The 20,995-nt window shown below is 48.4% G+C and overlaps 1 protein-coding gene across 1 annotated transcript in view; it reads right to left on the minus strand.

Moving 5' to 3' along the window:
• Window positions 1–3,526: 3,526 nt before the first annotated feature.
• Window positions 3,527–20,995, minus strand: part of LOC121546388 (liprin-alpha-1) — a 32,442-nt gene continuing 14,973 nt past the window's right edge. The window contains 17 exon segments of the mRNA XM_045219176.1: window positions 3,527–4,303; window positions 4,762–4,831; window positions 5,027–5,207; window positions 5,451–5,519; window positions 7,048–7,223; window positions 7,725–7,840; window positions 8,040–8,215; window positions 10,685–10,711; window positions 11,355–11,417; window positions 12,003–12,082; window positions 12,085–12,202; window positions 12,767–12,848; window positions 13,984–13,995; window positions 17,387–17,480; window positions 17,607–17,785; window positions 18,593–18,717; window positions 19,164–19,193. Of these exon segments, the coding sequence (XP_045075111.1) occupies window positions 4,773–4,831; window positions 5,027–5,207; window positions 5,451–5,519; window positions 7,048–7,223; window positions 7,725–7,840; window positions 8,040–8,215; window positions 10,685–10,711; window positions 11,355–11,417; window positions 12,003–12,082; window positions 12,085–12,202; window positions 12,767–12,848; window positions 13,984–13,995; window positions 17,387–17,480; window positions 17,607–17,785; window positions 18,593–18,717; window positions 19,164–19,193 (1,587 nt within the window). The 3' untranslated portion in view covers window positions 3,527–4,303; window positions 4,762–4,772.

Consider the following 20,995-nt stretch of genomic DNA (forward strand, 5'->3'; position numbering starts at 1 on the left):
AACAAATCAAAATATATATGAGATTTTTCAAAGTAGCCACCCTTTGTCTTGATGACAGCTTTGCACACTCTTGGCATTCTCTCAACCAGCTTCATGAGGTAGTCACCTGGAATGCATTTCAATTAACAGGTGTGCCTTGTTAAAAGTTAATTTGTGGAATTTCTTTCCTTCTTAATGCATTTGAGCCAATCAGTTGTGTTCTGACAAGGTAGGGGTGGTATACAGAAGATAGCCCTATTTGGTAAAGACCAAGTCCAAATTATGGCAAGAACAGCTCAAATAAGCAAAGAGAAAGCGACAGTCCATCATTACTTTAAGACATGAAGGTCAGTCAATCCGGAAAAATTTCAAGAACTTTGAAAGTTTCTTCAAGTGCAGTCACAAAAACCATCAAGCGCTATGATGAAACTGGCTCTCATGAAGACTGCCACAGGAAAGGAAGACCCAGAGTTACCTCTGCTGCAGAGGATACGTTCATTAGAGTTACCAGCCTCAAAAATTGCAGCCCAAATAAATGCTTCACAGAGTTCAAGGAACAGACACATCAACATCAACTGTTCAGAGGAGACTGCATGAATCAGGCCTTCATGGTCGAACTGCTGCAAAGAAACCACTACTAAAGGACACCAATAAGAAGAAGAGACTTGCTTCGCCAAGAAACATGAGCAATGGACATTAGACCGGTGGAAATATGTCCTTTGGTCTGATGAGTCCAAATCTGAGGTTTTTGGTTCCAACCGCCGTGTCTTTGGAGACGCAGAGTAGGTGAACGGATTATCTCTGCATCTGTGGTTCCCACCGTGAAGCATGGAGAGGAGGTGGTTTGATGGTGCTTTGCTAGTGACGCTGTCTGTGATTTATTTAGAATTCAAGGCACACTTAACCAGCATGGCTACCACAGCATTCTGCAGCGATACGCCATCCCATCTGGTTTGCACTTAGTGGGACTATCATTTGTTTTTCAACAGGACAATGACCCAAAACACACCTCCAGGCTGTGTAAGGGCTATTTGAACAATGAGAGTGATGGAGTGCTGCATCAGATGACCTGGCCTCCACAATCACCTGACCTCAACCCAATTGAGATGGTTTGGGATGAGTTGGACTGCAAAGTGAAGGAAAAGCAGCCAACAAGTGCTCAGCATATGTGGGAACTCCTTCAAGGTTGTTGGAAAAGCATTCCTCATGAAGCTGGTTGAGAGAATGCCAAGAGTGTGCAAAGCTGTCATCAAGGCAAAGGGTGGCTACTTTGAACAATCTCAAATATATTTTGATTTGTTTAACACTTTTTTGGTAACTACATGATTCCATATGTGTTATTTCATAGTTTGATGTCTTCACTCTTATTCTACAATGTAGAAAATAGTAAAAATAAAGAAAAACCCATGAATGAGTAGGTGTGTCCAAACTTTTGACTGGTACTGTATATAAAATGGCCAAAACATCCTAATGCACATCAGATTTCACTATGAATGAATTCAGGGTTGGTGTTTGATGTGATATAAAGTAGGCTTTGTTTAAAACAATAGGGATTTTTAAACAGACAATTCTTGTTTGCTTTACTAACCATTTAGATAGGACAATGATAACTGTATTTCTTTTATTACACAGTTGATCTCTTTTATATACATATTGCAACAGAGAATCGGGGACACTGGACACATTTTAAAATGGTACGATAGCTATTCCATGTTAATTAAGTGTTAATATACATAATTCTCTGTATCTTGAAAATCAAATTACATGTGATAAAAAAAATGGAACCATCACCAGTCACACGAGTACATGCTAGTTATTTGTGAAATCACATGTCATCTTGTCTTTTACAAGTGAAGCAACACATTCTTTCTGCTTGGTTTGGAACAGAATTTAAGGATTCAGGAATTGTACAGTAGGAAGGTTTAGCCCAAACAATAATTATAGGTGTCAAACTGGTACAAGTAAATCGAAGAGGAACAATATTTAAATTTCACACCATAAAACAATGCAGTTGTTTAATAGAGCAATTCATTTGAAACTATGGGGGTGAAGTGAAATGACTATTTTTGCTGTATTTGTATAAATTTTGTATGACCACATATTTGCCACTAGATGGACCTTTTTTAACTACAGAAAAATGGGTGGAAAGAGATCTTGAGGACAGCTCATTGCAGTTATAAATGATCATCTTGTGTCACTCATTACATTCATGATGAGGGAGTTTCCATCATTGTGAAATTCACGAGGGCTTTGAGAATCGGGCTGCAAAATCAAATATTGTGGGTTCGTTTCCTTGCAACCCTTGACAAATATAATTTCCAAATAAAAAGTTTACAAAGCTGAATCCAAAGCATTGCAAGCACCAACTGCGCCACCAGGGTTGCAAAATTCCAGTAACTTTCCATGTTTTCCAGAAATCCCAGTTGGAGGATTCCCAGAATCAGGTGGGAATAAGCAGGAAATCCGGAATCCTCCAACCAGGATTTCTGGAAAACATGGAAAGTTACCGGAATTTTGCAACCCTATGAGCCACAAAGGACCATGTTTCTGTATTTTCTTCCTCTTTGTATGTAATGAAAGTTTACATTCCCCCTATCAGGGCATACAGTGGTGTACAACTATACAAGCCCCAACCGAGTCATTGGAAGGGGTTTCTAGTCTTAACACCACATGGTTTTAAGATGACTGCAAAGGCAAGCGATGCATTTAACACAAAGACTTAGTCTTTTTATTGGCAGTGGAAAATAAGTTTCAGTATTTTATTGAAAGTAAGCAATAAATAATACTGTGATAAAATAGTTCATAAGTACTCAGACTGTACATCATTTTGTTACCAGATCAGGAAAATATAAATGGGGAGAACAGGAGATTTAAAAAAAAACAGGACAGTAACAGGATTTGCATTGTGCATTATGAATGACTAAATTACAAAGGGAATAACATAACTAATGTAGTGTACATGTAGGGTGGAAAGGACAAGTCTTCGGTTCCGTGACATCATTTGCCTTGAAAAAGTATTGACACAGGAACCTGTGTTGAAACACTCAAGATAAAAAACAGCTTTTGCCACTCAAGTGGCAACCCGAAAAAAATCTAACCGAGAGCAACAAACACGACAGGGATGAAGAATAAATAAGAAAGACAGAGAAAGGAGAAAAGAAAAAAAACCATAAGGCTTGATTAGAAGTCTCCGTAGTACAAAGTGTTTGTTAAAAGGTTTGTGGGTGGGATCGCTCCGCCTTGGGTGAGTAGCTAGTCGCGGGGATCAGTTTAGGCCACAGTGGAGTTGGTCCGTCGATAGTAGAGCTGCCACGCTTTAAGGCTCAGGTACACGCGAGTTCATCTTCACGCGCGTCTGGGCTTCCGTTGCGTGCTCCAGGAGAAGGCAGGGAAAGGAGCGGGATGATGGGAAGGAGTGAGAGAGGGATGGAAAGCTTCAGCATGCGAGGTTGACCCGATAATTGGAGATCCTACACAGCAGAACGGTCTCTTACCAAGCGATGCATCTGAAAGTAGCCCTGGTCTTCACTACTGTTTATGGCTTTTGTTTTAGTATTTCAGGTTTGGTTTCACCAGAAAGAACAAAAAAAAAAGAGTTGTTTCACATGTCACCTGTCACCAAGGTTACCAAGGGCCTTGTTGTGGTTACGGTCCGCCCGGTGCTTAGCGACCACAGCAGTTTGTGAAACAAAGTCAGTCAGAACTCCAGCAATATTTCTGATATTCACATATCCTCATTGTCCTATAAGAGCTGCATTTACAAATAATCACCATTGATATGCTTGAAGACAACAAGAGACTGGGGCAGAAGGGAAAGGGATACAATTCAGTTAAAATGTCACATATTAAAGTCACTTGAGCATCAGTTCAATGATTAAAAACAAAAGCTGAGGAGAGAAAGAAATACAAAACGTACATCTTGTCAATACAAGATCAGGAATATATATAAAAAAGATTAGATAATGTCTGTTGATATAAATATACACACTCCAGACCGTCGAAAAACATTCAGTTACATCTGAGAGTTAACCTTGATAAGGGCACAGTAGGAAAAGGTTTAGAAAAGAGGGATATTTCGATTTAGGTGGGAGAGTGGGGTGAAGAAAGAGAGAGATACATAACAAATGTAAAATCAATGAAATGTCCCACCAGCTTGCTTACATAAATAGAGATTGGTGATGTGGTTGCTAGTTCTTTTATATCTATAATAACAATAAAACTCTGTTGAAGTGTCGTCGCAGGGTCAGCAGCTGCTCCTGGTGGAGGGGAACTCACACCCCTCATCCTCCAACCAGCAGTCACCTATACAAATAATGAGGATAAACTAAGAAGAGAGAGAGGAGAGAGAGAGGAGAGAGGGAGGGGGGAGGGGGAGGGGGAGGGAGGGGGGAGGGAGGGGGGAGGGAGGGGGAGGGAGGAGGGGGAAGGGAGGGGGAAGGGGAATAGAGGGAGGGGGGAGGGGGAGGGAGGGGGGAGGGGAGGGAGGGGGAGGGGGGAGGGAGGGGGGAGGGGGGAGGGAGGTGAGGGGAGGGGGGGAAGGGAGGGGGAAGGGGGAAGGGGGGAAGGGAAGGGAGGGGGGAGGAAGGGAAGGGAGGAAGGGAAGGGAGGGGGAGGAAGGGAAGGGAGGGGGGAGGGGGAGGGAGGGAGATTTGCAGAGAAGCAGCAGATGAAGAGGACAGAATAGAGGAGGAGGAGAAGCGTAGACATGCGTTATTATCGCCCAAAAAAGCCCAGGCACAACAAGCTGCTTTAACAGAAGATTAGAATCATTGTGAAACTTACCGTGTGTGGTGTTAGCAGGAGTAGGTCCTGACTGTGGCAGTGTCCAGCCTCTGTATTGCAGACTGACCCCCTGCATCCCCACAGCAAAACCACATGCAGAAACATGCTGTTGGTTAGTCACTCACAATCTCCAGCACAACACACACACACACTAGAGCTGGGAAAACACTAAACCATTGTTGAAAGCATATTGTGTAAGGTCTCATGGAGATAAAGCCACAGCAGTGCCATGCCTAACACACAGCGGACCCAACCCCTGTCGTACCGTCCATGGGGCTCCTCTTTGGCTGCATGGAGGGGGACGCTGCGTTGCTATTGGTCAGTCTGAAGTTGGCAGGCAGGGTGTCGGCTGAGCCCGGGGACATCCCCCGCGCGTCTTTGGGCCGGAACTTCTTCCTCCAGGAGGGGGTGCGCCGGAAGTTCTTATCATCATCCTGGAAGAGATTCAGAGAGGAGGAAGCAGGAAGGAAATAAGGATGTGGATATACATGGAGGAGCGCTTTGGAAAGAGAGTGTGTGTGTGTGTGAGCTTTGGAAAGAGAGTGTGTGTGTGTGTGCTTTGGAAAGAGAGAGTGTGTGTGTGAGCTTTAGAAAGAGTGTGTGTGTGTGTGTGAGCTTTAGAAAGAGTGTGTGTGTGTGTGAGCTTTAGAAAGAGAGTGTGTGTGGTGAATCATATGTAAGTGTCTCACCTCATCCAGTCTCCTCTCTGTGCCGATGGCCAGCAGACTGCTGTACTCTCTCTCCAGAGCTGCTCTGGCCTACAAGGGAGGAAGGAGGGAAAGACACAGAGAAAGAGAGAGTAGATGAAGGAGTGCGTGTGGAGCTGACGTCTCAGCTGGGAGCTGTTTGACTGCCAGGGAGGTTCACAGCCACCCACCAATGCTGGTAGTGTGTGTCTCTCTCTTACGTCCTGTGTGTTCTGGGTGGGGATCTGTGCGTTGTTGTGTACCTACCTGTGTGTTCTGGGTGGGGATCTGTGCGTTGTGGTGTACCTACCTGTGTGTTCTGGGTGGGGATCTGTGCGTTGTGGTGTACCTACCTGTGTGTTCTGGGTGGGGATCTGTGCGTTGTGGTGTACCTACCTGTGTGTTCTGGGTGGGGATCTGTGCGTTGTGGTGTACCTACCTGTGTGTTCTGGGTGGGGATCTGTGCGTTGTGGTGTACCTACCTGTGTGTTCTGGGTGGGGATCTGTGCGTTGTGGTGTACCTACCTGTGTGTTCTGGGTGGGGATCTGTGCGTTGTGGTGTACCTACCTGTGTGTTCTGGGTGGGGATCTGTGCGTTGTGGTGTACCTACCTGTGTGTTCTGGGTGGGGATCTGTGCGTTGTGGTGTACCTACCTGTGTGTTCTGGGTGGGGATCTGTGCGTTGTGATGTACCTACCTGTGTGTTCTGGGTGGGGATCTGTGCGTTGTGGTGTACCTACCTGTGTGTTCTGGGTGGGGATCTGTGCGTTGTGGTGTACCTACATGTGTGTTCTGGGTGGGGATCTGTGCGTTGTGGTGTACCTACCTGTGTGTTCTGGGTGGGGATCTGTGCGTTGTGGTGTACCTACCTGTGTGTTCTGGGTGGGGATCTGTGCGTTGTGGTGTACCTACCTGTGTGTTCTGGGTGGGGATCTGTGCGTTGTGGTGTACCTACCTGTGTGTTCTGGGTGGGGATCTGTGCGTTGTGGTGTACCTACCTGTGTGTTCTGGGTGGGGATCTGTGCGTTGTGGTGTACCTACCTGTGTGTTCTGGGTGGGGATCTGTGCGTTGTGGTGTACCTACCTGTGTGTTCTGGGTGGGGATCTGTGCGTTGTGGTGTACCTACCTGTGTGTTCTGGGTGGGGATCTGTGCGTTGTGGTGTACCTACCTGTGTGTTCTGGGTGGGGATCTGTGCGTTGTGGTGTACCTACCTGTGTGTTCTGGGTGGGGATCTGTGCGTTGTGGTGTACCTACCTGTGTGTTCTGGGTGGGGATCTGTGCGTTGTTGTGTACCTACCTGTGTGTTCTGGGTGGGGATCTGTGCGTTGTGGTGTACCTACCTGTGTGTTCTGGGTGGGGATCTGTGCGTTGTGGTGTACTTACCTGTGTGTTCTGGGTGGGGATCTGTGCGTTGTGGTGTACCTACCTGTGTGTTCTGGGTGGGGATCTGTGCGTTGTGGTGTACCTACCTGTGTGTTCTGGGTGGGGATCTGTGCGTTGTGGTGTACCTACCTGTGTGTTCTGGGTGGGGATCTGTGCGTTGTGGTGTACCTACCTGTGTGTTCTGGGTGGGGATCTGTGCGTTGTGGTGTACCTACCTGTGTGTTCTGGGTGGGGATCTGTAGCAGCAGGGCCAGGGCGTTGTGGTCGAAGGTTTCATCCAGGGCCAGCAGGGCGCCATGCACGCCGCTCTCCAGCAGGTTGTTACTGTACTCCTTCAGCCCCATGGCCTGCACCCAGCTGATCACCCGCTCGTTGCTCCACACCAGCACGTCTGCTTAAGGTACACAAATGGTAAATGGTAATGGTAACCCCAATTTGTAAGTCGCTCTGGATAAGAGCGTCTGCTAAATGACGTAAATGTAAATGTATGTAATGAAATGGTACAGAAACATTAGGGGAATGATCAGGAAACGCATCCAAGGGACAGTCAAAATAATTCCCCTGTGAAATAAATAAATAGGGCAGGACTGACATGAAATTAAGTTGACATTTTGTTTGAATGCCCCACCCTCCAGTGGGAATTATTCCTCTGTGTTAGAAAAACATTGATATGATCAGGAAATACATCCGGAGGAAAAGTCCAAAGAAATCCTCTGTAGAAACAAACCCCATCATTTCTAAATGTGTATATGGATGCAATAGAAGGATAAATACCCACACTTCAGATTCTCCCATAGCGTTATCAGCTTAGCGTTGCGGAGCTAACTAAATGATGAGTGAATCTGAACAGTGGGGTCATTTCTCCCTTCCGTTGACTGTCATTTGCTCTCACCGTTATCCCAGCTGTTACCTTGCAGCTCCAGCTGGGTCTCGTCACGCCTCCTCTCCAGCTCCTTCCTGTCGTAGTTCAGTCTCCTCAGACACATCACCCCACACTGGAAACTGTTCCTATTGTTACACAAGACACACTGACCGGTTAAACATATAAAGAGAAACAAAAATTAACGTCCCTAGTCGTCCATGGCACCATTTTGGCCCTTAATAGTGGGAACTGTCCACCATTTATTTCGTCACCTTGCCTATGGAAACTGTAAACCATTTCGGCTCCTAATAACTGTGGAAGCTATCCACCATTTTGTATTTTTACCTGTGGAAACTGTCCACCATTTTGAGCTGTCCCCTCATGTCCTTCTTGGTGAGGTGGTCCAGCATGCGGGCGTCCACCAGGGACTCCATGAAGTAGGAGCGGTACTGGGGCAGACCCAGGCTGGGCAGCCACTCATTACCAATCCACTCATGGTTCATGTCTCCGTACGCCAGCGTCTGTGGAGGGAGGGACAGGGGCTAGGTCAGACTGTGTTTGGGAGTCTATAGGAGGAGTGTAAAGAGTAAGTGGGTCATGGCTACCATAGCTACGAAAGGCTACCAGGACATTGCAACAACAAAAAAAGGCTAGGTGTGAAAGTGATGGAAACCACCCTATTAAAATCTATTGTGTGTAAGTTACAGCAGGTTTAAGAGCAGCTACGACTACAGATCAGAACTAGGGCCAGTGAGACAACTAGACTGATCTATGTTCTGATAGGTGGGAGGTCAGACAACTAGACTGATCTATGTTCTGATAGGAGGGAGGTCAGACAACTAGACTGATCCATGTTCTGATAGGAGGGAGGTCAGACAACTAGACTGATCTATGTTCTGATAGGAGGGAGGTCAGACAACTAGACTGATCTATGTTCTGATAGGAGGGAGGTCAGACAACTAGACTGATCTATGTTCTGATAGGAGGGAGGTCAGACAACTAGACTGATCTATGTTCTGATAGGTGGGAGGTCAGACAACTAGACTGATCTATGTTCTGATAGGTGGGAGGTCAGACAACTAGACTGATCTATGTTCTGATAGGTGGGAGGTCAGACAACTAGACTGATCCATGTTCTGATAGGTGGGAGGTCAGACAACTAGACTGATCTATGTTCTGATAGGAGGGAGGTCAGACAACTAGACTGATCTATGTTCTGATAGGAGGGAGGTCAGACAACTAGACTGATCTATGTTCTGATAGGTGGGAGGTCAGACAACTAGACTGATCTATGTTCTGATAGGTGGGAGGTCAGACAACTAGACTGATCCATGTTCTGATAGGTGGGAGGTCAGAGAACTAGACTGATTTGTGTTCTGATAGGTGGGAGGTCAGAGTACTAGACTGATTTGTGTTCTGACAGGTGGGAGGTCAGAGAACTAGACTGATTTGTGTTCTGACAGGTGGGAGGTCAGAGTACTAGACTGATTTGTGTTCTGATAGGTGGGAGGTCAGAGTACTAGACTGATTTGTGTTCTGATAGGTGGGACAACTTCTAAACAGCAGAGGCTTCTAATAAATTGTATCCGGTCCTGACTGTGGCTTCTAAACAGGACATCTGAGTTAATGTCTGTCACTACAAGAGTTTGATGGGAAGCCTTATCACTACGTGTATAACCACTAAACTGTCCAACAGAAGGGCTAAACTGTCCAACTGAAGAGCTAAACTGTCCAACTGAAGAGCTAAACTGTCCAACTGAAGAGCTAAACTGTCCAACTGAAGGGCTAAACTGTCCAACTGAAGGGCTAAACTGTCCAACTGAAACAACCATATGTCCAACTGAAGAGCTAAACTGTCCAACTGAAGAGCTAAACTGTCCAACTGAAGAGCTAAACTGTCCAACTGAAACAACCATCTGTCCAACTGAAGAGCTAAACTGTCCAACTGAAACAACCATCTGTCCAACTGAAGAGCTAAACTGTCCAACTGAAGAGCTAAACTGTCCAACTGAAGAGCTAAACTGTCCAACTGAAGAGCTAAACTGTCCAACTGAAGAGCTAAACTGTCCAACTGAAGAGCTAAACTGTCCAACTGAAACAACCATCTGTCCAACAGATGAGCTAAACTGTCCAACTGAAGGGCTAAACTGTCCAACTGAAGAGCTAAACTGTTCAACTGAAGAGCTAAACTGTCCAACTGAAGAGCTAAACTGTCCAACTGAAGGGCTAAACTGTCCAACTGAAACAACCATCTGTCCAACTGAAGAGCTAAACTGTCCAACTGAAGAGCTAAACTGTCCAACTGAAGAGCTAAACTGTCCAACTGAAACAACCAATTGTCCAACTGAAGAGCTAAACTGTCCAACTGAAGAGCTAAACTGTCCAACTGAAGAGCTAAACTGTCCAACTGAAACAACCATCTGTCCAACTGAAGAGCTAAACTGTCCAACTGAAGAGCTAAACTGTCCAACTGAAGAGCTAAACTGTTCAACTGAAGAGCTAAACTGTCCAACTGAAGGGCTAAACTGTCCAACTGAAGGGCTAAACTGTCCAACTGAAACAACCATCTGTCCAACTGAAGAGCTAAACTGTCCAACTGAAGAGCTAAACTGTCCAACTGAAGAGCTAAACTGTCCAACTGAAGAGCTAAACTGTCCAACTGAAACAACCAATTGTCCAACTGAAGAGCTAAACTGTCCAACTGAAGAGCTAAACTGTCCAACTGAAACAACCATCTGTCCAACTGAAGAGCTAAACTGTCCAACTGAAGAGCTAAACTGTCCAACTGAAACAACCATCTGTCCAACTGAAGAGCTAAACTGTCCAACTGAAACAACCATTTGTCCAACTGAAGAGCTAAACTGTCCAACTGAAGAGCTAAACTGTCCAACTGAAGAGCTAAACTGTCCAACTGAAGAGCTAAACTGTCCAACTGAAATAAGGTGAAATGTCCTCGTCATCTACCACAGCCAGCGAGAGGAGAGACAAACCTGGGCCCAGCTGCCCTCGGCATCTTCCTGTTGTTAGCATGGTTAGCATGGTGAGAGAAGAGAAGCGGGTTAGAGTTAGTGACCGTGGCAGTGCTGGGTTAGGCAGCTCAACATGAACATGCTACTCAACAAGTGTTAATGTTAAGACAACTCAACTAGAAACTGGACATGCAACAAACACAGCTCATGCTTTAGGCTACATTAGCTTCCTGTTCTCTATGAACCTGAGATTGACCTAGAACTCATTTCAATATCTAATACCGGTATTTGCCCTGTTGAAATATCCATTGTACCACTTCATGTATTAGTAAATCCCAGGTTGAAACAGGACTGTAAATATAGCATTGAGCAAAAGTGTTTAAATGAAACAGTTTTATAACTTGACATGCTGTGTAGCAATTAGGCCAGGAACATAAAGATAACACAAATCTAATGTTAACCAGTCATTTTAGTTCAAAAGCTAAGTCTATGCTGAACTTAGCCTTCAACCAAACTGACAGACACACACACACACACAAAAACACACCTACTGACACCAAAAGCCCAAACCAAGACACAGACTTGGACAAACAGGGCCGTGAGAAGAGTACACACACAGGGAGTAACACCCAACTACCAACCAGATCACTACCAGTCGCCAGCGACTGCCCAATGGCTTGGCCAGACTAACCGTGGGGGGTATGGCTGCAAGGCACTCCAACTCTTCGTGCGTGACCCACACGTTCCCCGTGGACTGATCATGTGACAATCCCAAGAATCACCAGTGATGCAAGCGTGTGAGAGGACAGGGAGGAGGGAGAGGAGAGGGAAAGGAGATGGAGGAGGGAGAGGAAGTGAGGATTTGTTTTGTTTAAGAACACGAGGAAGGAAGGTAAGGGAAATAAGAAGACCAGACAGTATTGTTATTAATCACACCAAATGATTCACACACACAGAGACAGAGAGAGAGACAGAGAGAGAGAGAGAGACAGACAGAGAGAGAGACAGAGAGAGAGACAGAGAGAGAGGCCCCAATCAGGGCAGTCCTTGTGAGTGATGCTCTGTGAACTCCGATTGGTGGACAGTTTACAGTGAGAAACGCTATTAGCTGGTTAGAGGAGTGACAGTAGCATGCTCCAATCAGGTGGTGAGGAACGGAAGAAGAGGACAGGTCCTCCAGGATCCACGGCTGAGCTGGACTGTCTTAATTTTGGAGCTACCAGTATCTTTGTTGTGTGTGTGTGTGTATGTGTCACTGTGTATGGGTACACGTGTGTATGTGTGTGTTCTCGTTTGTGTGTGTGTGAGCGTGTGTGTGCATGTGTGTGCTCTCTCTTACGGTTCTGGAGGTGGGGGGTGCAGAGGGGGAGGTGAGGGACATGATCTCCTGGATGGCCAGTCTCAGTTTGAGGCGGTGGAGGGGTTACTGATGCCAATCTCCCTCTGGATCTCTGTGTCCGACAGGGCAGACATGATGGCACCGCTCTTCACATTGGCACGACACGCCGCCACATACCAGGCTGGCATACCCACCCACAGCTACAGAGGGAACAGAGGTGGCAGGGGAGGGCAGAGAGAGGGGACAGAGGTGGCAGGGAGGGCAGAGAGAGGGGACAGAGGTGGCAGGGGAGGGCAGAGAGAGGGGACAGAGGTGGCAGGGGGGAGAGAGGGGACAGAGGAGGGGAGGCAGAGAGGGAGGGCAGAGAGGGGACAGAGGTGGAAGGGGAGGGCAGAGACGGGAGGGCAGAGAGGGGACAGAGGTGGCAGGGGAGGGCAGAGACGGGAGGGCAGAGGTGGAAGGGGAGGGCAGAGAGGGGACAGAGGTGGAAGGGGAGGGCAGAGAGGGGAGGGCAGAGGTGAGAGGGGAGGGCAGAGGTGGAAGGGGAGGGCAGAGAGGGGACAGAGGTGGCAGGGAGGGCAGAGAGGGGAGGGCAGAGGTGAGAGGGGGAGGGCAGAGAGGGGAGGGCAGGAGAAAAACAGGACAGGATTGGGTTATTTTTGTGTTTTGAATGTGTGTGTGGGTGTACACATGAGAGTTTTTGGGTGAATGTGTGTATGTGCGCGCATATTAGTTTGTGGTGTGTGTGTGTGTGTGCGTCTCACCTCCAACCAGACCACTACAGTAGGGCCGTCCCACTGGGCGAAGGGTAGACTCTGCCTGCGAGCCTCCTCCAGCAACTCATGCCTAAAACAACACACAGGGTTAGAGAGAGAGAGACACACGAGCCCGTTACGCCATACACACACCTCAACCTGCACACCATGAAAACTCAGTACCTCACACACACATTGTTGTAACCATGCTGAGGTAAAACAGAGAGAAAGCTGAGGATTTGAACCCTGCGGCAGTTCGGACCCAGAGTGAGAGCGAGAGAGAGCGAGAGAGAGCGAGAGAGAGACAGAGAGAGACAGAGAGAGAGAGAGAGAGAGAGAGAGAGAGACAGAGAGAGAGAGAGAGAGAGAGAAACCCCAGATCATTTCCAGAACAGTCACCTTTAAATCAATACATTTGGTGGAAGACTCCTGTTCCTGAGTCAAGAAGAAGGCCACCTTTATGCCAAGCCACTGTTACATAACCGGTATCTTTGTGGCTAACAGACTAAGGGCATCATGGGAAACGGAATTATCACAACGGTTCAGTAATAGGGGGAAACTTGTGTTAGTTAGAATGCATCCATAAGAGAACCGTCAGTAGGGGACCGAATACATGCAAAAGAATACATGGAAAAAAACCTTCTCAGATAGTATGTTTGTCTATTCTTTGTGTGTAATATTTTGGTCCACAGGATAGTTCCATCCACTTCTTCAATCTAATAACAGCATTGTAATAACCTGTTAGCAGTGGAAAGATACCACTAGAACCTGACCAGAACTAAACCTGGCAAGACTGACTCAGTTGTCTCAGTGGTCACGGTCAATTCCAGTTAATTATGTTAATCTACACCTGTTAAGTCTCGTGTTTACGAAGCACGTGACAAATAAAAATTGAATTCAGGAAGTACACTGAAATTCCAATTCTCTACCATGCTTTTCAAATTAGGACATTTTGGAATTGGGTTTACATTCTGAATTGACTGGAATTGAAATGGAATTGACCCCAACCCTGATAACTAGAGTACAAGGATGAAGTTAACACCAGAAGGGGCTCAGAGAAAGCTTTATAAAAAACGGCAGGTAGGCACATTCCTGTTAGTTGAGATGGTACTGTAGGTATAGCAGTGAGGAAAATACTCTTAGGAGAGCTGGTGAGGGCAGCATGAAGCCAACTGTTTGGCGGCAAAGAGGGCAAAGCAACAAGCAACATGGAGGAGATCACTCACCCTGTCTTTGGACTACAGATGGAATGAGAGGGGGGATGAAATAAAAGGGTGAAAATCAGCTAAATAAAAAGTGAACTGAAGCCAATTAAAAATAGCAAACTAGGCCAATGAGAGCTCCTGGTGGTGACGGCCAATGATAATCAGGCTTTGACTGTATTCAAATAACGTAGATCTATCGAAAGAGTCATTAAATGATCGCTCAAAACGCAAAAATTCAGCCGCCTTACTTTATGCATAATTGAAAGTTTTACAGCTATGAACAAGTCACCCCTTGATTACTTCAAAAGAAAAACGGGGGACATTAGTTCATCAAAATGAATGAAATGGAAGCCTGGCCGACACTACATAATATCAACCTGAACTAGAAGCATGAAGCTGTACAAACGCATAGGGCTGGTTTCCCGGACACAGATAGAGCCTACCCCTGTACTAAAAAGCACTAATTACTGTAATAGGAATCCGGGAAACTGGCCCTTAGAAAAATCAGACCCTGGCAGTGTGGCTGAGGAGTTGCAGTGATTTGCATGATGGGAGATTGAGTTTGTGTGGATGGGACGGGCGGGGGCATGAGGCCAGGTCCCCTGGGAGGGACAGCATGGGGTCGGGGGCATGAGACCAGGACCCCTGGGAGGGACAGCATGGGGCGGGGGCATGAGGCCAGGTCCCCTGGGAGGGACAGCATGGGGCGGGGGCATGAGGCCAGGTCCCCTGGGAGGGACAGCATGGGGCGGGGGAGGCCAGGTCCCCTGGGAGGGACAGCATGGGGGTGGGGGCATGAGGCCATGTCCCCTGGGAGGGACAGCATGGGGCGGGGGCATGAGACCAGGACCCCTGGGAGGGACAGCATGGGGGGGGGGCATGAGGCCAGGTCCCCTGGGAGGGACAGACATGGGGCGGGGGCATGAGGCCAGGTCCCTGGGAGGGACAGCATGGGGGCGGGGGCATGAGACCAGGCCCGGGAGGGACAGCATGGGCGGGGGCATGAGGCCAGGTCCCCTGGGAGGGACAGCATGGGGCGGGGGCATGAGGCCAGGTCCCCTGGGAGGGACAGCATGGGGCGGGGGGCATGAGGCCAGGTCCCCTGGGAGGGACAGCATGGGGCGGGGGCATGAGGCCAGGTCCCCTGGGAGGGACAGCATGGGGCAGGGGCATGAGGCCAGGTCCCCTGGGAGGGCCAGCATGGGGCAGGGGGCATGAGACCAGGTCCCCTGGGAGGGACAGCATGGGGCGGGGGCATGAGGCCAGGTCCCCTGGGAGGGACAGCATGGGGCGGGGGCATGAGGCCAGGTCCCCTGGGAGGGACAGCATGGGGCGGGGGCATGAGGCCAGGTCCCCTGGGAGGGACAGCATGGGGCAGGGGCATGAGGCCAGGTCCCCTGGGAGGGACAGCGGTGGCTGTGTGTGAGAGAGAAAGTGGCAGAGCGCTACACGGCAGGGTGAGCATAGAGCAACACAGGGCTGTTACAGTGCTTTGGGTCAGATCTAGAAGGGCCATATAGAACACACAAGCATAAACAGCTGTATGGCTGGAGCCATCAACCAGACGTATCTGAGCTAGATTGACCTCTAATGCAACAAGATCTACGGTTGATGGAGTAGATTGATATCTATGGGATGGAAGCGTTAAAAACCCTGGTCACTGCTCAGAGCAACAGCATATCTGTTGATTACAGTCATCTGAGTGGCCAACTCATAGACACAGCCGCTCAGACTATCTACTGTTAACTACATAGAACCTGTCTAGCTACCATTAGTAATATCTACTGTTAACTACATAGAACCTGTCTAGCTACCATTAGTAATATCTACTGATGTATCTACAGTGCATTCGGAAAGTACTCAAACCCCTTGACTTTTTCCACATTTTGTTATGTTACAGCCATATTCTAAAATGGATGAAATAAAATAAAAATCATAATCAATATACACACACAATACTCCATAATGACAAAGCGAAAACAGAAATACCTTATTTACATGAGTATTCAGACCCTTTGCTATGAGACTCGAAATTGAGCTCAGGTGCATCTTGTTTCCATTGATTATCCTTGATTGGAGTCCACCTGTGGTAAATTCAATTGATTGGACATGATTTGGAAAGGCACACACCTGTCTATATAAAGGTCCCACAGTTGATAGTGCATGTCAGAGCAAAAACCAAGCCATGAGATCGAAAGAATTGTCCGTAGAGCTCCGAGACAGGATTGTGTCGAGGCACAGATCTGGGGAAGGGTACCAAAAAATGTCTGCATCATTGAAGGTCCCCAAGAACACAGTGGCCTCCATCATTCTTAAATGGAAGAAGTTTGGAACCACCAAGACTCTTCCTAGAGCTGGCCGCCCGGCCAAACTGAGCAATCGGGGGAGAAGGGCCTTGGCCAGGGAGGTTACCAAGAACCCGTTTGTCACTCTGACAGAGCACCAGTTTCCTTTGTGGAGATGGAAGAACCTTCCAGAAGGACAACCATCTCTGCAGCACTCCACCAAATCAGACCTATATGGTAGAGTGGCCAGACGGAAGCCACTCCTCAGTAAAAGGCACATGACAGCCCACTTGGAGTTTGCCAAAAGGAACCTAAAGGACTCTCAGACCATTAGAAACAAGATTCTTTGGTTTGATGAAACCAAGATTGAACTCTTTGGCCTGAATGCCAAGTGTCACGTCTGGAGGAAACCTGGCACCATCTCTACGGTGAAGCACGGTGGTGGCAGCATCATACTTTGGGGATGTTGTTCAGCGGCAGGGACTGGGAGACTAGTCAGGATCGAGGGAAAGATGAATGGAGCAAAGTACAAAGAGATCCTTGAAGAAAACCGGCTCCCGAGTGCTCAGGGTTCACCTTGCAACAGGACAACGACCCTAAGCACACAGCCAACACAATGCAGGAGTGGCTTTGGGACAAGTCTCTGAATGTCCTTGAGTGGCCCAGCCAGAGCCTGGGCTTGAACCCGATCTAACATCTCTGGAGAGACCTGAAAATAGCTGTGCAGCGACACTCCCCATCCAACCTGACAGAGCTTGAGGATCTGCAGAGAAGAATGGGAGAAACTCCCCAAATACAGATGTGCCAAGCTTGTAGCGTCCTACCCAAGAAGACTTGAGGCTGTAATCACTGCCAAAGGTGCTTCAACAAAGTACTGAGTAAAGGGTCTGAATACTTACATAAATGTGATATCAGTTTTTTTATTTGTAATAAATGTGCACAAATTTATAAAAACCTGTTTTTGCTTTGTCTTTATGGGGTAATGTGTGTAGATTGAGGGGGGGGAACTATTTAATCCACTTTAGAATAAGGCTGTAATGTAACAAAATGTGGAAAAAGTCAAGGGGTCTGAATACTTTCTGAATGCACTGTATGTTGCGTCACTGACAGAAGCGGTGACGGGATGTGGAAACACCTACTTCTTCTGCAGTTTCCTGTTCTTCTCAGCGGGGCCGCCCAGTTTGCCCAGCCCCAGTGCATCCTGGGGAGAGGTCTCCGCCTCGGGGGTACCAGCTATGAGGAGAGATGAGGGTCAGAGGTCAACTTCAGTCTAGGTAGTCCCTTCCCGGTTTCAGTTTTTTCCATCTGTTGCCTAATGAACATGACTCAGCAGGTATGTTCTAGGGAGGGGGGACTGACCTTGGCTGCCAGGGAACTCCTTGCTCCCTGGGGGGCCTGGCCGACCCTTCTCCTTCTTGCCGAAGAGGCGCCCGATGGAGGACTTGATGCTCTTCTTCTTGGCTGCCTTGTTCAGAGAGTCCTGACTGCTATTACTGCTGCTGGGGTTACTACCCTGGCCGTCCTGTAGGGTGGCCATACTGAGACGGGGAGCGAGAAGGGGGAGAGAGATGGGGGCGGGAGAGAGAGATGGGGGCGGGAGAGAGAGATGGGGGGGGGAGAGAGATGGGGGCGGGGAGAGAGAGATGGGGGGGGGGAGGGGATAGGTGGGGGAGAGAGAGAGAGGTGGGGGAGAGAGAGAGAGGTGGGGGGAGAGAGAGTGGGGGAGAGAGAGAGGTGGGGGGAGAGAGAGAGGGGGGGGAGAGAGAGAGAGGTGGGGAGAGAGAGAGGTGGGGGAGAGAGAGAGAGAGGGGGGAGAGAGAGAGAGGTGGGGGGAGAGAGAGAGGAGGGGGAGAGAGCGAGAGGTGGGGGAGAGAGAGAGGTGGGGAGAGAGAGAGGTGGGGGAGGAGAGAGAGGGGGAGAGAGAGGGGAGAGATAGGTGGGGGAGAGATAGTGGGGGGAGAGATAGGTGGGGGAGAGGGGGAGAGATAGGGGGGAGAGGGGAGAGATAGGTGGGGGAGAAGGGGAGAGATAGGTGGGGGAGAGAGAGAAGGGGGAGAGAGAGAAGGGGGAGAGAGGGAGGAGGGAGGAGGGGGTGAGAGAGAGGCGGAGAGAGAGATGAGCATGAATGCATAAAGAGACATACAGGGAGAGAAAGCGATGGAGAGAGATATGTGGATAGATAAATCGATGGAGAGATCAGAAACAGAGGGATGAAGAGATAGATGGATGGACAGATAAGAGAACGACAGAAGGAGAGAGAAACAAAGAGACCAGCATCAGTATATTGCTCTTCTAGAAAACGAACAGAGTGATATATTGACGTGAGGCAGAAAGGTCCTTCCTACCTGCGGATGTCTCTGATGTCCTCATGGCTGGCAGTGTGGATGGCCCCCTTGTGTAGGCGCATGGAGCGCGGGGAGTTGGGGGGAGACGTCTCACACTGGATGGTGGCCTTGTCGTCCTGGGCAGACTAGACACAACATGGGGACACTCAGTCAGTCACTGTCTTCTAATGGAAAACAGTATTTTCCTTCTCTGTATGGAGTCGATGGGGAGTATGGTAGAGCAGCAGAAACAGACTGGTTCTTGAACCTAGAAAGAAAACAATAAGTCTCCCCTCGCTTTGTGACAGGATGTTCAAGACACTCAGGGTTTGGGAGGTGTAGGGTTGAACCACGTGGTGTGGGGGGTTGAACCACGTGGGGGGGGGACCACGTGGTGGGGGTGGGGGTTGAACCACGTGGTGGGGGTGGGGGGGGGGTTGTGAAGTCACATTTTATGGGGGTGTAGAGTCTAGAAAACAGCGTATGGTTGGGAAGGAGACAGAAGACAGACAGACAGACAGACAGACAGACAGACAGAGAGGGTAGAGGCCAGAGAGACAGAGAGCAGTAGCTAGCATGGTTTCTAGATTACCTTCCTGCGGTGCTTGCGCAGGTCACTAGGCTGAAGCAGCGGAGGAGGAGAGAAGAGAGCACGTTAGTCACACACACTACCAGCAGAACCCAAGGCCCAGCACACACACTACCAGCAGAACCCAAGGCCCAGCACACACACACACTACCAGCAGAACCCAAGGCCCAGCACACACACACACTACCAGCAGAACCCAAGGCCCAGCACACACACACTACCAGCAGAACCCAAGGCCCAGCACACACACTACCAGCAGAACCCAAGGCCCAGCACACACACACACTACCAGCAGAACCCAAGGCCCAGCACACAGACACTACCAGCAGAACCCAAGGCCCAGCACACACACACACTACCAGCAGAACCCAAGGCCCAGCACACACACACACTACCAGCAGAACCCAAGGCCCAGCACACAGGTGACTACCTCATGAAGCTGGTTGAGAGAATGCCAAGAGCGTGCAAAGCTGTCATCAAGGCAAAGGGTGGCTACTTTGAAGAACCTCAAATATAAAATATATTTTTGATTTGTTTAACACTTTTATGGTTACTACATGATTCCATGTGTGTTATTTCATAGTTTTGATGTCTTCACTATAATTCTACAATGTAGAAAATAGTAAAAATAAAGAAAAACCCTTGAATGAGTAGGTGTTCTAAAAAAAACTTTTGACCGGGAGTGTACACTGTCTGGGGGAATCACACCGAGGTCAAAGATCAGAGGAGGGAGCAGAGTGAAACCACTGCAAAACACACTCCGGGAGGGGGGAGGGGGGGGTTCAGTCTGTGGTAGTAGCTAATGGCTAAGCTACTGCTTTAAGGGGTCGCTCTCACACACACACACACCGACCGTGCTCTCTCACATGGGTGTTCTTAAAAATAACATACGCGAATTCATTGGTTTAAGTTGAAGCAGGAAATGAAACACACAACACCAGACTGTTTACCTAAAGGAACAGGCCTGGGTCATGTTCAGGGGGCACAACATGGAGGAAAGCAGCATCAACATGTCCAATTCCGTTTTTAAATGTTTTGCCACGGTGTGCCCTACTGAACACAACCTAGGACTGTGGTAATAATATGTGACTCATGTCATGTGACAGGGGAGTGAGGCAGCCAGGGATATGGGACTCGTGTCATGTGACGGGGGGAGTGAGGCAGCTAGGTTTGATGTGCCTGCATGCCTTTTCTCTAGCCTGGCATCTCTAGAGTAAATAAACAAATGGAATAGCAGCACATATTTCCATGGAAGGTTCTCCTAGCCCTGCTCTGAACCACCCCCAAGCGACAGGAAGCGATAAGAGTACCAGGAAGAGGAGGGGGGGGACAGAAGTCAAACACAGAACTTAATCAAGCTGAGGGGAAAATAAGTCATTTAACTCAGTCATGTCTGAAATTAGGTCTTAATTGAGCACAACAAGGCTCTACTTTAACTGATATCAAAATCTACAGCCATTCTGTCTGGTGTGTGATGAGCTAACAGCCATTCTGTCTGGTGTGTGATGAGCTAACAGCCATTCTGTCTGGTGTGTGATGAGCTAACAGCCATTCTGTCTGGTGTGTGATGAGCTAACAGCCATTCTGTCTGGTGTGTGATGAGCTAACAGCCATTCTGTCTGGTGTGTGATGAGCTAACAGCCATTCTGTCTGGTGTGTGATGAGCTAACAGCCATTCTGTCTGGTGTGTGATGAGCTAACAGCCATTCTGTCTGGTGTGTGATGAGCTAACAGCCATTCTGTCTGGTGTGTGATGAGCTAACAGCCATTCTGTCTGGTGTGTGATGAGCTAACAGCCATTCTGTCTGGTGTGTGATGAGCTAACAGCCATTCTG

The sequence above is a fragment of the Coregonus clupeaformis genome, unplaced genomic scaffold (assembly GCF_020615455.1).
Source record: "Coregonus clupeaformis isolate EN_2021a unplaced genomic scaffold, ASM2061545v1 scaf2122, whole genome shotgun sequence".
NCBI classification, from domain to species: Eukaryota; Metazoa; Chordata; class Actinopteri; order Salmoniformes; family Salmonidae; genus Coregonus; species Coregonus clupeaformis.